Raw genomic sequence first — 18,395 nt, 5'->3', positions numbered from 1 at the left:
TAGTAAGTAAAGGAGGTATTAAAAGCAAATTTCCAGAACTCAGGAGGTAGAGATGACAACATGCAGGACAGAAACTGGTTGAGATTGGGATTAAGCTGTACGTAGGTTAATCACCTTTACATATTCCCCTGTTCTCACAAGAGGTTGAATCAGTTCGGGTTAGTTAGTTAGTTAGTTAAAGGTTAATTTTTTGAGAACTATTGCCAGTAATAATAAAAAGCTATGTAGGCACAGAGGCAGAATAAGGAATGGAAACATGGACAACCAACGATAGGAAAGCAAGTAATGACAGATAGGGAGCAGGGCTACATAACTAGCAAAGATGATGGAGGACCTGAGTGGACAATGCTATGTACACTTGGGAAAAGAGTAGACTACACCAGGACAACTGGACAATATATGGTGGGAATTGACTGAATAGGTTTTCAATGTGTGACTGGATGGGTGTATAAACCTGAAGACATGTACAACTTTCCCAAGTTGGTTCTATGCTAATGCTCGCTCTCCCTATGCTTGCATGAATAAGCAATTATCCTGATTCTGAATCTCCTGGCAGTTTGTCAAGTTGAACAACAAGCAGCATTTCACCTCCAGCTTCATACCGACAAACTTTTCATCATCCCAGACTGACTGCCTCTTCCAACAGTACACAAAATATTTGTTATTTTTAAAGTGCTTAAAAAGGAAGTCAGGATTTAATATTTAAAATTAATAGAATTATATTTTTTAAATCCTGCTCTCTACCACTGAAGGTTGGCCATACCAGCTCAAGCCCAACAGAAATACTGAGCTCTCCAGTATGCAACAAGCTTTCTCAAATTGTTAACAATGAAAACATACATCAATATCACTTTGATTTAAGACTATATAATGCAGATAGATATTATACCTATTGGTTTATCATTCACAGCTTTAAACTTTTGTTCCAGTCCTTGATCAGATCTAGACTCATTCTTGGTTTTCAGTGAAGGAAACAATCTCTTTATCAAATCAGAGACTGGGGGTGATTCTGGGGCTTTGTCCACGTTCTTTTCATCCACAACTCCCTTCTTAGCAGAAGCAACTTTTCTTTGCATAATTTTATCCTCATTAGTTTTTCCAGAAGAGAAACATCGATCTAATACAGAAGAATTAACAGACTCTGCTGAGTTATCTTCGTGGTTAATTAATCCACTTTCATCTAGGTCAGCCCATGTTTGTTCATCATCAAAATCAACATGTTCTTGATGGCAAGTTGAACTGATTTTGCATCTCGAATTGGAGAGAGATGAATCTTGTTTCTGGCTCAACAAAATCATCTTGTTTTCTATTACAGTAGGCATTTCAATATCAACATCAGATGACGAGGAGGAGGAGGACGACAAGTCAAGATCTGTATCCATATTCTTGTCTTTACTGAGAATATCTGTTGGCTTTTTTCTACATTTAGATTTAGGATCATCTTCTTTGTCACTGCTGCAGATTACAGACTGTTTCCTCGTTGTTTTTTCATTTGTCAGTGTGGAATCAAGGTCATCAATTTCAGAATCCAAAGTGGTATTACAACTGCTAAATTCATCCTCTAAAGGATCACAGTCAACAGTTTTGAATGCTACTTTATCACTGGTTGGTAAGCCAATAACAGTTTTCCCATTTTCTTTTACCCTATTCTTATGTTCTAAAATATTATGACTTTTAAGATTAACATCTTCCTCGAAATCTGTATTCCCAGAATTCACTGGCTCACTTGAATTTTCAACGGTTTTGTGTTGGTCAGATTTGATTGGGGTAGATGACAATCTGCGACATTCATTGTTCTGCCAGTTACCCTGTATCATTTTTTGTACAAAGGAAGAATTACTAGAGAAGGAAAGTTCTTCAGCCGCCTCCTCCAGAAATTCAAATTCATTCAATTCTATATTTTCTCTCTCTTTTTCCTTGTTCCACTTCTCCAAATTTTTCTGAAATGAGGTTTCAAGTGTATGTTCATGCCCAGTTGCTTCTTTATTACTTGGCCATGTAGGAACAACAAATTCATTTGTCTGAAATTTCTCACCATTATGAACTGCTATTGGTCTATGTGAAGTGACAGTGCTCTGTCCAGTTTGTTTTGATGCACTCTGTTCATATTTCTGAACCATGTTTGCACAATCAGTTTTAATAGTTTTAGGGATATTTTGAATTTTACCAACCAATGTAGTTTTTTTTCTGTCAGCCTGCATTTTCAGAGGTGACTGGGAGGAATTTTCTCCTTTACAATTATCCAAAGCAGTTAACCTTTTAACACGCAAAGCAGAGTTGTTCTTTCCTTTATTATTTGCTGCTGGATTGATGATGAGCCCAGCTGAGCTTCTGAAATGGTTTTCTTTGTTTAACGTTGTAAATTTGCACTGCAATTTTTGATGTGTTGTGCTCACTGAACTTTGAGAACCTGCTGCCGGTTGATTCGTTATGTTTGATTCCTTATCAGTTATTTTCTTGGATGTCAAACATCTTGAATTAACTTTTGAGAATCTTGCTAGGCCTTCGCCACACTTTAGAAACTTCCTCTTTTGATGGCCTTTGTCCTTTAAAAACATAGAAGTATGTAGTAATTAAGAATTTAGTGACAGTTTTGAAATAGTTTTAAAAATTTATAACGTTACCTTGATGCGTTAAAATCATTCAAACAAAACCCTATTTTCACTCTTTCTAATAAAGTAGCGTTGACTTCAAAGAATACTACAAACCGTATTCCCAGACCCATTCTCAAAATTGGGAAGATAAAGGGGTGTGGTTGGAAGTAGTAATGTGGGCCCAAAATTCAATGGAGCATTTTGTTCATGCTGAAAAATCCTGCAAGTGTCAGCAGATAATGAGAAGACTAGAACATGAAAAGCAGGAGTGACAGTCTAACTCCTTCATTAATGAGATTTAAAGACACAGACAAAAAGAACAGAAGGAAATAGGGTTAAATTAAATAGATGATAGTAAAGAGAAGGAAAGACTGGATTAAAAATATGGCAGAGGGTCTCAAGACAAGATAAGGAAAAAAAATCCCCACTCAGAGGACTGTGATGTTTTGTCATTCACTAATCTAGAGGGCTGTAGATCCTCACCAAGTAGATTCAATACAGAATTGCACTGATACTTCGACATAAAGACGTGTGGGGATTATACTGGGAAGTGGAGTTGATGTTGATGCCCTATCATCCTCTGAATTACAAATATGCAAAGACTTTGCTTCTACAGCCTTCTGAGGTACAGGGTTCCAAAGAATAAATAACTCATATCGACAAGCTAATGGATCATAAGAGAGACATAAGAAGAATGGAATAAAAATAATATCTGGGATAGCAGAACTCGCTGGGATGGGGTGGGGTGGGGTGAGGGGGGAGAAAGAAAATCAGGACTCAGGTTGGAGGGCAGAATTGGGAGGGGGAAGAGGGAACAACACAGGAAAAGGAATGAGAAGGGGAAGGAGGTGGGTGAGAGGGGAGGCCTCCCAGCTCCTAGGCCCTCTTTGTAGCCCATTTCATTCTAACCACAGCTCCTGGATCAATCCTCTGGTTGTCAACAAGCCTCCCCACAGTTCGTGTCATCAGAGACTGCCTTCATATTTCGTCCACTCCCTTGTTTTTCCCACCCTTTGTGATTTTTGTTATCATGAACGTGCCCGTGGTGGACAGTTAGTCATTTGGGTAATTGGATATTTATTGGTAGGTTTTTCAAAATATGAAAAGAGCTGGGTTCATGCCCTTTGTATGCAAACAGTGTGTGAGATTTGTTAATTGTGTTTTTGTTAATTTGGTGTGGGCTGCTATATAATAGGAGTCGTGATCTTGCCCAGTGAGGCATTATCTTCTCGACAGCGAAAAACGTACAGAAGGAAAAGGTGGAAACGGACACTTGTGATAAATAACATTCACAATAAAACCCTTGCAAATCTTTTGGAAAAAAAGAAGTGTGTTCCTGCTTAACTTAATATATGATTATTGATCTATCAAACAAAGGACTTCACAGAGAACTCCCCAACTCTTCTTGGGAGTAATGTTGTTAAATCTTAGTGTACCTGGGGGCAGTTGAGGCCTTAGTTTAATGGTTCATTTGAAAGACAACACCTCTGTTACAGTATTGACTGAAAGGTTAGTCTAAATTTTGTGCCTGAATCTCTGGAGTGAATGTTGATCCAATACAATGGCAGAATGACAACCTTCTGTGCCATAAACAATCCTACATTTCTAATCTACAACTTCTAGTACAGAGATGGAGAATGCAAACAGCTTCCCAATGGAGCAATTTTGAAATCTGATGAATAATCTGATAATTAATTTGAATAACTTAAGTAGTAGCAAATGATTTCTAATGTTTCTATAGTTTATGGCTTTTCACAAATCCCAAACTGCATGTTTAACTTAATGCATTTTAGATTTATTGTTCCAAACACAAACCTGTGGCTGATTCAATTTAAGTTGCTGTTGTTTCAACCTCTCTTCTTCCATTTGCATCTGTTTCTCCAAGTATTCTTCATAAGTTTCCTTCCTTATACCTACTCCTGGTTTAATTGGTCTATGAAAAATATTAACAAGAGCACTTTTGTTTTAATTCCTTTAGTTTAATCACAGTTCAATAATCTTTGCATTTGAAGTGTTGTATATCAAGGCAGATATAAGATATCAATACAAAATTGTTATATATACTTTCAGAAACATTTCAATCCATCACAAAGCACACAATTGTTTTAGATTGTGTTAATAATTACAGAATATTTTATAAATTAGGTTTTTGCCAATCATGGGTAACTAATATGGGTAACTAAAGTAACCCTTTATTTGAATATATTGGCAGTTCCCCAGGTTGTGGAGTCAGTTTGCAAGTTGATTTGTACTCAAATTGGAATACACTGATCACATTCTTAAGTAAAGGCTTTCATAGGTTAGATGTACATAAATCAGGGAGCCTCAGTGTTCATTATGAGAGTTCCAACCTTTCATTTACCTTTCCTCTAAAGCTGTAAAGGATAGAGGATCTTTATGATCAAGCTTTTCAGATGGAGATGGAAAGAGAGATGTACTTGGACAATCTTTATTTCCTTGATGTGTGTCTGAAGGTTCATCTGAAAATGAACATCCTGAATTTGGTTCATCCTGGACTTGGTTCTCACCTACAACAGATTTTTGTTTTCAAAAATTAGGAACGCAGATTTTGTAGGTACTCACATTACTAACTTTGTATCCTGTACTTCTGTTTTTTTTGTGCTAACAAGGCTGAAATACAGTACTGTCAGACTTAATTTGCAATATTTTGAACTACTTCATGAGGTAGTGTCATACTACTGAGAGTGTGAGTGTGTAATGTCTTTTTGTGGCTAGTTGATGTTCATATATCCTGTTGGCTAGTTTTCTGCCTGTTTGTCCAATGTAGTGTTTGTTACAGTTTTTGCAAGGTATTTTGGAAATGAAATTAGTTGTGCTTGCTGTCTGCATAGGGTTCTTCAAGTTCATAAGCTGCTGTTTTAGTGTGTTGGTGGGTTTGTGGACTGCCATGATGCCTCTTGGCTCAGACATCTTGGCACAAAAAGACATGACCCACTCTCACTAGTATCCTTACATACAGATGAGGAAGGACACTACTTCAATTGGGACAACACATCCATCCTAGGATAAACCAAACAGAGACATGTGCGAGAATTTCGACAAGTGTAGCACTCCAACCGGAACTCTAATCAACAAACACATTGACTTGGATGCCATTTACCACCTCCTGAGTAAAGATCAAGAGTGGATGGAATGAGCTGCCAGAGGATATGGTGGAGGCTGGTACAATTACATCATTTAAGAGGCATTTGGTTGGTATATAGATAGGAAGGGTTTGGAGGGCCAGATGCTGGCAGGTGAGACTAGATTGGGTTGGGATATCTGATTGGCATGGACAGGTTGGACCGAAGGGTCTGTTTCCATGGTGTACAACTCTATGACTCTAAATGACATCACCACAGGAAATGACATCACCAACCCAAGGAAACCAAAACACAAATAAAAAACAGGCCATACCACCAGTGCTTCAGAGGCTCAATGATGATGTTACCGAGTATGGTGACAAAATGTCTGAAAATGAACCTTCCAGCTCAGCAAGCAAGCTTACATCGAGAACCTCAACCTGAGCTACAAATCTTCTCAAAGAATTTTCACTTATAACACATCATACCTCTCAAATATCCAAAAGAATTATACTTATTTGCATGAAACAATATAGGAGCCAATTTATGCACAAGATCCCACAAACTACAAAAATGTCATTTGTCCATTGACGATCTTGTTAGAGAAAGGAATTTTAAAAATTCATTCAGGGAATGTGGGCTTCACTGATTTGATGAATGGGCAGAAATGCTGATTCATTCTCCTTGAAAAGATGATGGTGAGCTGCCTTCTTGGACCACAGCAGTCTACTTGATGTAAGTACATCCATAATGCTATTGGTGAAGGAGTTTGAGGATTTTGACCCAGCACCAAAAGGAACAACAAAATGTATTTCCAAGTCATGACAATGAGTAGCCTGGAGAGGAACTTGCATTTGCTGACATTGTTCTTCGATATGGTAGCGGTCGAGGATTTAGAAGGAGCTGTCCAACAAGCCTTGATGAATTTCTGCAATTCACCTTACAAATGAAACACACATATTCTACTGTGTGTTAGAACATAGAATACTGAATCCCTACAATGTGGAAATAGGCCCTTCGGCCCAGCAAGTCCACACTGACCCTCCAAAGAGTATCCCACTCAGACCCATTCCCCTATTACTCTAAATTTTGCCCGACTAATGCATCTAACTTACACATCCCTGAACACGATGGACAATTTAGCATAGCCAATTCACCTATCCTGCACATTTTAGGACTGTGGGAGGAAGCTGGAGCATCCGGAGGAAACCCACGCAGACACTGGGAGAATGTGCAAACTCCACACAGACACAGTTGCCCGAGGTTGGAATTGAACCCCAGTCCATGGTGCTGTGAGCCACTACGCCGCCCCATGTTAGTGGTGGAGGAAGTGAGTGTTTGAGAATGGGATGCCAATGAATTGGACTGCCTTGTCATGGATGGTGTTTAACTTTTCGAATATTGGTGGAGCTACTCTTACCCCAAACTTACCCCACTTGCTATTTTAATAAGCCACGTTGCTTCCAGACTAATATTTCCATGACCATCTAAAGTGCTCCAAAGAAGCTCAACACTAGCTAGAGGGACAGAACCCACATTTCCTGTTCAGACACTTTTCAGCTTCTAGGATTCAATACGGAGGGGCACAACTTCAGAATTATACTCCTAACTCATGCCTTACAGATTTGCCTTGAGGGGTCAGATGGTGTGTTACTCACTATCTTCTTGGAGATGGTAACTTCCAGGAACTTGCATGTTGTAGCTGTTACATGGCACTAATTAGACAAGCCAGACTAATTAGACTATTGTCCAGATAGTGTTTTGGACACGGAGTGCTTCAGTATGTAAGGGGTCACGGATAGTGATGAACATTGTGCAATCATCAGAAAACATTCCCACTTCTGAACTAATTTTGGAGGGAAGGTCATTGGTGAAGCAGCTGAAACTGGTTTGGCCTACAGCATGAGAGCGCATGAGAGCAGATCACACAAAACATCTTGTCCTCCCCATTAGTATCAGCATTTCACAGGAACCATTCCCTTCATGACTACTCTGGTCCACTCTTCCATTGTCCCTAACACATCCATTACTCCACCATGGGGACTTGCCTACAAATCATACACCTACACTTTCACCTCTTCCCTCCTCACTATCAATGGCCCCAATCAGCTTACATAGGAAGCAGCATTTTACTTGTGCTTCTTTCAATTTTGTCTACTGTAATTGCTGGTCAACAGTCTCCTTCAGATCAAATGTGGATCAGGTGACCATTTTGTGGAACACCTCTACTCCAGCTGTAGGAATGACCCCAACCTTATCATTGCTTGCTATTTTAATAAGCCATGTTGCTTCCAGACTAATATTTCCATGACCATCTAAAGTGCTCCAAAGAAGCTCAACACTAGCTAGAGGGACAGAACCCATATTTCCTGTTCAGACACTTTTCAGCTTCTCGGATTCAATACGGAGGGGCACAACTTCAGAATTTGACCCCAATACTCAATTTTTCTACCATCTACACCCTTCCCAGAAGTGTAGTATTTGTAATGTTTTGGCTTTGCTTTGGCAGAGCAGAACCATTTTCTCCTTTTCATGTGAATGTGTACACTTGTTTTACATATATCTTTACTAACATTACCACTACTTTGTCCTTTGGTCCCAGCATCCTCAGTGTGTTCCACTACTACCTCCACCCCATCTATCAACTGCAGGGGGAAAAAGAAAAATCACCATTTTCTGGTTCCTTTCAGTTCTGAAAAGATATGGCACGCTGGCTCAGTGATTAGCACTGCTGCCTCACAGCACCAGGGCCCCAGGTTCGATTCCTGCCTTGGACGACTATCTGTGTGGAGTTTGCACATTCTCCCAGTGTCTGCGTGGGTTTCCTCCGGGTGCTCCGGTTTCCTCCCATAGTCCAAAGATGTGCAGGTTAGATGAATTGGCCATGCTAAATTGCCCATTACATTAGCTGTATTAGAGGGAACTGGGTTTGGGTGGGTTACTCTTCGGAGGGTCGGTGTGGACTTGTTGGGCCGAAGGGCCTGTTTCCACACTATAAGGAATCTAATCTAATCATACCAGATTTGAAACATTAACTGTTTCTCACTTCACAGAAGCTGCCCAATCTGCTGAGTGTCTCCAGCATTTTGTTTTTATTACCAATGCATTACCTGGGTTTCTGGGTTACGAGGAGAAAGTGAAGACTGCAGATGCTGGAGATCAGAGCTGAAAATGTGTTGCTGGAAAAGCGCAGGTCAGGCAGCATCCAAGGAGCAAGAGAATCGACATTTCAGGCATAAGCCCTTCTTCAGGAAGCCCTTCTTCGTTTCTGGGTTACTAGCACAGTAAGATTATCTAATTTTGGTGTTGCGTGAATTGTTTTATTGATCTACAGATTAAGTTTTGAATTCTGTTGGTCATGTCTGAAATTGATAAATGTAAGGAAGCTGGCTTAGTGTCACTGAGAGGCATTTTGCTAGGGAGCTGTCATTGTTTCCCTGCTGTTAGGCAAGAAACCAGCAAAATTCTGCACTTTTTCTAAATAATGCAATACAGTTGTGCAACTCTGATTCTGATCATCAACTAGGTTACAGCCCTGAGTACTGAACAAAAAAGTGGTCAGTTTAGATTATATACTTAAATAAGTTTTTAATCTGCAGTCTTCTGAATCAGATGTGTGAACAAATAGCTGAACAAAACTGACACTTGGAAATGTTGTTCTTTGGCAACATCGGTTTTCAGTCTATTAATATTCAACGCAACAATAGTTTCAATACTATTTCACCTTTTATATATTATAGCACAGCTATTTCTCACATCTGTATAAATATTCCAAAGTGAAATTTTATTGCAAGTTATTGCTTTATTTGCTTACCCTCAAGAACATCATTCTCTTGCTTAGTATACTCTGGACTTTGTTCGACAGCTTTAACAGGATGTTGATCTTCCATATTTTGCAATTTACTTGATGTTCCTGGAAAAGAGAATGGAGGATGGAAGATTTAAAAATTCAAGGACAAAAGCAATTTTCTCAACAGTAATAAGTTGATAAAAGTTACACTTGTAGCTACCTTTCCTAAAATAATAACAAATGACACCCAGCTGCACAGAATAAGACAGACATTAAAGAAGCTGCATTATACATGTTATTTCATGGTTTATTTCAGCTGTACATTTTCTATTATTGCAAACAGCTAAACAAAACTGACACTTGGAAATGTCGTTCTTTGGCAACATCTATTTTCATCCGGGACACTCAGTGACATTAAGCCAGTCTTCCCTACGTTTATTAATTCCAGACATGACCAGCAGAATTCAAAACTTAATCTGTGGATTGATAAAACAAGTCACACTACACCATAACTAGATAATCTCAAACATTTGTGTTTAACAAATTTGATAAAGGTCTCTATAAGGCTTCAGTTCCATTTCAATTCATCCAAAGGCTGAGCCTTCTGCAATGAGAGCTCAATCACATACTGCTGACAAATGCAGAGTTCAGCATCAGAACCAATTGCAGCACAAAAATCATTTTACCATGTTTACACCAACTTGCAGAAGCTGAAGTACTTGGTATCTATAGTCCTGACCTAATGGACCTATTCCACAGGATAGATAAAATTCCAATACTACAATGTTTGACACAGAGAGACTTTCAAAATCTACTTTCAGTGTATATTCTATTAAGATCTCCATTGTGGGGTCTTATTCTAATATTCCAAGTTTCAGCCATGTTTACAATAAAGTCAAGAGATCTGGAATCAATTTAAGGGGAGGTGATGGCCTAGAGATATTACCACTAGACAGTTAATCCAGAATCTGAAGTAACATCTGGGGATCCAGGTTCAAATCCTGCCATGGCAGATAGTGCAATTTAATTGTAATATATTTTTTAAAAATTGGAATTACGAATTTAATGGTGACTGTGAAGCAATTTTGGAAAGTCCGATCTGATTCGTTAATACTCATGAGGGAAGAAAACTGCTGCCCTTATCTGGTCTGGTGTACATGTGATTCCAGACCCACAGCAATGTGGTTGACTCTTAACTGCCCTCTAGCAGTTAGGGGCGGACAATAAATACTAGCTTAGCCAGTGATGCCTGCATCCTGTGAACCAACGAAAAGTGAACAATGTGGAGTAGGAATGACAGCAATTGGCCATTATACTCAGGATCATGGCATCTTGTTCAAAACTTAGCCAATGCCTTGAGCACAGTCAATTTGCCTGTTTTAAAAACTTAAACAAGTTTGGCAGTTAACTTTATCATGGCAGCGTATCTACCAATCAGCATATTCATCTCATACAGTATAAATGTTTTTCTCCCTATACTTTGATATTTCTTGTGAATTGTCCTGATGAATGCAAGATAAAAAGTTTTAACAAAATTGGCATTTTCAGCAAAATTACAATTCAGTATTATTAAATAAATTACTGATGTTTATGGCACAGGTATAAGATGATGGCTTTTAAAGACAAGAACATGCAAACAGGTTACTGAAGGTGTCTAGTTCTTCTCATTGTATTTGTTGTTCCCAAGGCTGTGCATTTATAATTGAATCCTAGATTACTTTTAGTAAGTGGAGATGCAACAATATTAAGTTAATTAATTGTAATCTCCAACTCAGAACTAGGCCCTGGTGTTAGAAATTTCTCCATATCTAACGATTCATGGGGCAAAGCATGTCCTTATCCCGGTTCCTGTTGTTTTTCCTGCATCAGGTCACCAGCCAAACATGACTAGCCAGGCGAGGTCTCACTCTTACCAACCACCATGGATGTGTCAGAATGATTTACTGGTTGGTAACTAATACTTGACCATGTTATGAACACATCTTCCACAGACATCAAGTTGTGGAGTGGAGCCGAATGTGGACCTTCTGGTTGAGGGGCAGGGACACTACCAACTGTGCAACAAGATAGTCTCCGAAGTCTTATCAGAATTAAAAAGAATAACTATAATCTGTAAATAGTGACTGCTAGAAGAGTAAAATAGGTTGGTCGATTTAACCAAAGTCAGAAAATAAAAGAGGAATTCCAGACGAAAATCACTGAATGGGCTAATTATTTGGCAATACTACAAAAGTAACATACTACATCGATGTCAATTTTGTATAAGCATAATAAAATACCAAGTAGCAATTTTACAATCGGAAAACACTTGCATTGATCTGTTTTATACACAAAGATGAAAAGAAATTATGCAACATAATTAATAAATTCTATGTATAATAAAAATCTCATGTTTGTAAACAACCTCTGTATACATCCCCTAATGTCCCATTATCATTTCTTTGCACCTACTTTTTCCTTTGTAAATTACTATAGTTAATTATGTTTGAATCTCGCCTGTATGAACTTGTTATCTTGCATATATGCCAGCTGGTCACAGGTTAAACATAATTCTAATCTATGAACAGCTTCACATTTTTCCTTCTCAGAGTTTCAGGTTTTTATTTGTTTTTAACAGATCAATTTTCCTCAGAATTGCTGAAAAAGAGATATGTTTAAGAGGCTTCTTCTCTAACTTTCATCAGGACAGATGCAAGAACACAAACTTTCAAAGGAAGTAACAATTTCTGCTGCATGATAAAAATATGCTTTTCGATTTGAAAGTTGACACTGATATGTTGAGTTGCTGTCATTAAATATTTGCCAGAGAACTACTGTTCCCCATACTTTTTCTAAAAGTTCGCTCATGGGATGTGGTGTGTCACTGGTTGAGCCAACATTTATTGTCCATTCCTAGTTGCCCTTGAGAAAGTTGAACTGAGGTGCCTTTTCAGACTGCTACAGTCCTTGTCGTATAGGTAAACCCACAATATCACGAGGAAAGGAATTCCAAGACTTTGAAAGAGTGAGACTGAAGGAACAGCAATATATTTCCAAATCAGAAAGGTGAGCAATTTGAAGAACAACTTGCAGTTGGTGTTCTCATGTGTCTGCTGTCCTTGTCCTTCTAGAGGAATGTGTCTGGATTGCAGAGCTTGGATCGATTTAGGTGTGGAATTGCTTCACTCTGCTATCATTTGCTGCTTACATTGTTTGACACACAAGGAACCCTATTGTGTAACTTCACCAGGCTGACACCTCAATAGAAATGCATGGATGTACCATTGTCCTGTGAGGACAGGTCCATGCTTATGGATATGTTGCTTTAACAAGAATAAGCGAACCACATTGCAAGCTTGACTGATAATCCTATGTTGCTTAGAACATAATTCTTAGCTCACTGACTCCTCTACATTTGCTGTCCAATTTCAGAATCACATCTAATGATAGACATTATAACTTGAGGTTTGCAAGCATGGGCTAGGGGAATAAGATCAGTAACTTGCCTATTGTGAATAGCTGATAAGAAGTGTCATTTAACATGATCTCTAGCTGTTAGAATGTGCAGCTTGGGTATCTAGCATCACAGAAACAGGGAATTTCAGATATATTCCCCATTCGTATAGAGGAAGAATGTCTTTTTTGGCTTGATGGCAGCATCCTGCTTGCATCATGCACATAGTTAATGATTGAAATGGTTTGCTTCACTTTCAGAAACACCTTTCTCTTTTAGATTTTTTTTGCATGGGAAGCCTTCAGAAATGAGATAACAAGAATCCAGAGAAAGTATATTCCTGTCAGGGTGAAAGGGAAGGCTGGTAGATATAGCGAATGCTGGATGACTCAAGAAATTGAGGGTTTAGTTAAGAAAAAGAAGGAAGCAGATGTCAGGTATAGACAGTATAGATCAAGTGAATCCTTAGAAGAGTATAAAGGAAGTAGGAGTATACTTAAGAAGCAAATCAGGAGGGCAGAAAGGGGGCATGAGACAGCTTCAGCAAACAGAATTAAGGAGAATACAAAGGGTTTTTACAAATACATTAAGAACAAAAGGGTAACTGGGGAGAGAATATGGCCCCTCAAAGATCAGCAAGGTGGCCTTTGTGTGGAGCCACAGAAAATGGGGAAGATACTAAACGAATATTTTGCATCAGTATTTACTGTGGAAAAGGATATGAAAGGTATAGAATATAGGGAAATAGACAGTGACACCTTGAAAAATGCCCATATTACAAAGGAGGAAGGGCTGGATGTCTTGAAACGCATAAAAGGTGGATAAATACCCAGAACCTGATCAGGTGTACGCGAGAACTCTGTGGGAAGCTACAGAAGCGATTACTGGGCCTCTCGCTGAGATATTTGTATCATCGATAGTCACAGGTGAGGTGCCAGAAGACTGGAGGTTGATTAACATGGTGTCACTGTTTAAGAAGAGTAGTAAGGACAAGCCAGGGAACTATAGACCAGTGAACCTGACATCGGTAGTGGCCAAGTTGTTGGAGGGAATCCTGAGGGACAGGATGTACATGTATTTGGAAAGGCAAGGACCGATTAGGGATAATCAACATGGCTTTGTGCAAGGGAAAATCATGTCTCACAAACTTGATTGAGTTTTTTGAAGTGACAAAGAGGATTGATGACGGCAGAGTGGTAGATGTGATCTATATGGACTTCAGTAAGATGTTTGACAGGGTTCCCCATGGGAGACTGATTAGCAAGGTTAAATCTCACGGAATATAGGGAGAACTAGCCATTTGGATACAGAACTGGCTCAAAGGTAGAAGACAGAGGGTGGTGGTGGAGGGTTGTTTTTCAGACTGGAGGCCTGTGACCAGTAGAATGCCACAAGGATCGATGCTGGGTCCTCTACTTTTTGTCATTTACATAAATGATTTGGATGTGAGCATAAGGGGTACAGTTAATAAGTTTGCAGGTGTAGTGGACAGCGAAGAAGGTTACCTCAGATTACAGCAGGATCTTGATCAGATGAGCAAATGGGCTGAGAAGTGGCAGATGGAGTATAATTTAGATAAATATGAGGTGCTGCATTTTGGGAAAGCAAATCTTAGCAGGATTTATACACTTAATGGTAAGGTCCTAGGGAGTGTTGCTGAACAAAGAGACCTTGGTGTGCAGGTTTATGGCTCCTTGAAAGTGGAGTCACAGGTAGATAGGATAGCGAAGAAGGAGTTTGGTATGCTTTCCTTTATTGGTCAGAGTATTGAGTACAGGAGTTAGGAAGTCATGTTGCGGCTGTATAGGACATTGGTTAGGCCACTGTTGGAATACTGCATGCAATTCTGGTCTGCTTCCTATCGGAAAGATGTTGTGAGATTTGAAAGGGTTCAGAAAAGATTTACAAGGACGTTGCCAAGGTTGGAGGATTTGAGATATAAGGAGAGGCTGAACAGGCTGGGGCTGTTTTCCACAGAGTGACAGAGGCTGAGGGGTGACCTTATAAAGGTTTACAAAATTATGAGGGGCATGGATAGGTTGAATAGACAAAGTCTTTTCTCTGGGGTCAAGAAGTCCAGAACAAGAGGGCAAAGATTTAGGGTGAGAGGGGAAAGATATAAAAGAGAGCTAAGGGGCAACTTTTTCACACAGAGGGTGGTACGTGTGTGGAATGAGCTACCAGAGGAAGTGGTGGAGGCTTGCAACATTTAAGAGGTATTTGGATGGGTATACGAATAGGAAGGGTTTGGAGGGATTTGGGCCGGGTGTTGACAGATGGGACTAGATTGGGTTGGGATATCTGGGTCGGCGTGGATGGGTTGGACCAAAGGGTCTGTTTCAATACTGTACCTCTCTATGACTCTATGAATGACCTTCTTTCCTTTTCCTTCCATTGATACTCCATATTAACACCATGAAATACCTTTCACTGCAGATTTTAACATGAAACTGTTCTAGTGACTATTTTCTCACCCTAATGCCTAGGGCTGGATGACACAGTGGCACACCTGTCTTATGGCATTACTAGGTCTGGTATAGGATATTCCTCAAGATCAAACCAGGTAAAATGGATTACATTGCATTTAATCATATCACAAAGCCCAGTTTATACTCAATCAAATGGTTCAGGGTTAAATCAGGGCCTCATTATAAACATTTCACCCATATTATGGTTATGTCTGTAAATGCTATACTGGAGCATCAACTTAGACTTTTCTAAGTTCAAAATTACTAAATAGCAAGATTTATAGATTAGTAAGTCATCAAAAACTTTCTATAACATTATCGGTATGCTTTCCTTTATTGGTCAAAGTATTGAGTTCAGGAGTTGGGAGGTCATGTTGCGGCTGTACAGGACATTGGTTAGGCCACTGTTGGAATATTGCATGCAATTCTGGTGTCCTTCCTATCGGAAAGATGTTGTGAAATTTGAAAGGGTTCAGAAAAGATTTACAAGGATGTTGCCAGGGTTGGAGGATCTGAGCTACAGGGAGAGGCTGAACAGGCTGGGGTTGTTTTCCCTGGAGTGTCGGAGGCTGAGGGGTGACCTTATAGAGGTTTACAAAATTATGAGAGGCATGGATAGGATAAATAGACAAAGTATTTTCCCTGGGGTCGGGGAGTCCAGAACTAGAGGGCATAGGTTTAGGGTGAGAGGGGAAAAATATAAAAGAGACCTAAAGGGTAACTTTTTCACACAGATGGTGTGGTACACGTATGGAATGAGCTGCCAGAGGATGTGGTGGAAGCTGGTACAATTGCAACATTTAAGAGGCATTTGGATGGGTATATGAATAGGAAGGGTTTGGAGGGATATGGGCCGGGTGCTGGCAGGTGGGACTAGATTGGGTTGGGATATCAGGTCGGCATGGATGGGTTGGGCCGAAGGGTCGGTTTCCATGCTGTGCATCTCTATGACTCTATGACTGTATGAAGAAGACAAATACTGCCGATTCAGCAAAATATAGGTACAAATAACAAATGTTTATTCAAATACATGAAATTTTAAAACAATAAATGATGAATTTTAAAAATGATAAATAAGACTAACACCAAACAAAATTAAATTCATTGACACCCACATCAAACAAGCGAGTATCAATCTTCAGAAGAAAAAAAGGTTGTCTGACGTCTGGGGGAAAAAAAAAGACTGACCAGATTCCAGAGAACATTTTTATTGTATCCTGCACTACTGGTTAGAATGGTTTGATATGGGTACAATGTGAAATGCTATTTGACAGTGCTTGTAATCTAGTAGCACCAGAATTAACAGGCCTGATGCAAAAATCTAATATACTTATGACGATCCAGCAGATGAATGCCAGAAACCATGCTTATTATTCTGTGCAATGTAATTATTTTTTGTAAGGTGTTAAACAGCAAGGTTAACAGTATGACAATTTTTAAAAGATTTGTTGCATTAGTGCAACAATACTGGCATGGACACGAAGAGCTAAATGACTCTTTGTAATCATTTGCTTTGAATTACTTTTCACTTATTAACTGTGTGCACAAATTTAGAGAGTGTCATTTTCAGTCTCTACTTTAGCATAAAATGGCTCATGAATTTTATTGTCCATTATTTCAAATAATGCTTGGAAGTTAGTTTTCTCTGTGCAGTCATATAGGTTTGTTAATTGCAAATTCCAGGATGTTACAAAAAGATTGAGAACCAATGAAATCAAAATGATAATTTATGTTCAAACACACATTTTCAGTAATAGAATGGCATGCTATTGACCAAAAAAATAAAACTTTTTAATATGCAAACTTCTTTACCCGCAATTCCTTGTTGTGCACCAATAAGACCAAGTAGTGTCTGTTGCTCATGCACCAGTCGCTGAAGCTGCTCCTGATGTTGCTTCTTTAGTTGCTCTTGTCTTTCCTGTTGCCATTCTCTTAACTACAGAAGGGATTATATGATTAACGGAGATCATAAGGACTGCAGATGCTGGAAGCCAGAGTCGATAAGGTGTGGAGCTGGAAAGGCACAGCAGGTCAGGTAGTGTGAGGAGCAGGAAAGTCGACATTTTGGGTCAGGACTGGTCCTGATCAAGCGCTCGGACCTAAAATGTTGACATTCCCACTCCTCTGATGCTGCCTGACCTGCTGTGCCTTTCCAGCTCCATATTAATGCCCAAGCATCCTAGTTAAATATATTAAAAGCTACAAAGTTGCTTTTAAGATAAAGACTTCAAACATTGATTGTTGACAGTCTTAAGCAAGGAAGGCTTGAGGTAGATGGTCTATCACAAATGTATGAAATCACCAAGTTAAACCACAAGGGATTAGTGCAAGTTAAAAGGAACAAAAAAAACCATTCTTAAAAAGACAATAAAACTACCGACTGAAGACAATTTTTTTTGTGGTTGACTATTGATGATATTTGTTAACTAACAATAAAAAGATATTTGTGTCATGGATAATCTTCATTCCTCTCCTTGTACACAGAAGCGGACTAAAAAGAGGAAATTGAGAGTTTTTTTTTTGCTTTAAGAATTAGAACATAATTGTAAGTGGCCTCCTTCTGTGGTGTATAATACCATGAGTCCATTGAATATCTTGTGTTTGTTTTCCTTTTTTTGCTATGACAAGTTGTTTCAATAACCAGAGTTCATATTTTCACTGTGGAAGTGTACACTTTGATGATCACTAAATAGGATTGCAAATCCAAAGAACCTTACAACAATATTTTTGAAGTGTAATTACTGTATAATATGGGAAACGTGATAGCCAACTTTCAGATATCCATGACAAAAAAAAAATCACTTAGTCTGTTCTGGTGATACTGATTGAGGAATACATAGTGACTTGGACACTTGAGAGAATTCCCATGCCATTTTCCAATAGATACATAAAACCTTTTACTCCCACCCAGACAAATAGGGACAGAGGGCATAACGTCAGAGTAAGGGGTCAGCCAATTAAGACAAAGATGAGCAGTAATTATTTACTTTTAGAAGACAGTGTATCTGTGTAATTCTATACTGTAGA

At 39.0% G+C, this 18,395-nt stretch overlaps 1 protein-coding gene across 7 annotated transcripts in view; it reads right to left on the bottom strand.

The window, feature by feature from the left end:
* LOC140481364 (centrosomal P4.1-associated protein-like) overlaps positions 1–18,395 on the bottom strand; it is an 81,551-nt gene that overhangs the window by 43,851 nt on the left and 19,305 nt on the right. For all 7 annotated transcript variants that reach the window (XM_072577437.1, XM_072577440.1, XM_072577438.1 and 4 more), the window contains 5 exons: positions 17,181–17,304; positions 9,492–9,590; positions 4,957–5,122; positions 4,410–4,527; positions 890–2,546 (listed from right to left, as the gene is read on the bottom strand). In XM_072577437.1, the coding sequence (XP_072433538.1) occupies positions 890–2,546; positions 4,410–4,527; positions 4,957–5,122; positions 9,492–9,590; positions 17,181–17,304 (2,164 nt within the window). The remainder of the gene's footprint in view (positions 1–889; positions 2,547–4,409; positions 4,528–4,956; positions 5,123–9,491; positions 9,591–17,180; positions 17,305–18,395) is intronic.

This window comes from Chiloscyllium punctatum, chromosome 9 (assembly GCF_047496795.1).
Source record: "Chiloscyllium punctatum isolate Juve2018m chromosome 9, sChiPun1.3, whole genome shotgun sequence".
Classification (NCBI taxonomy): domain Eukaryota; kingdom Metazoa; phylum Chordata; class Chondrichthyes; order Orectolobiformes; family Hemiscylliidae; genus Chiloscyllium; species Chiloscyllium punctatum.
The sequence above is the reverse complement of the archived record's forward strand: the minus strand, read 5'-3'. Positions and strand labels throughout refer to the sequence as shown.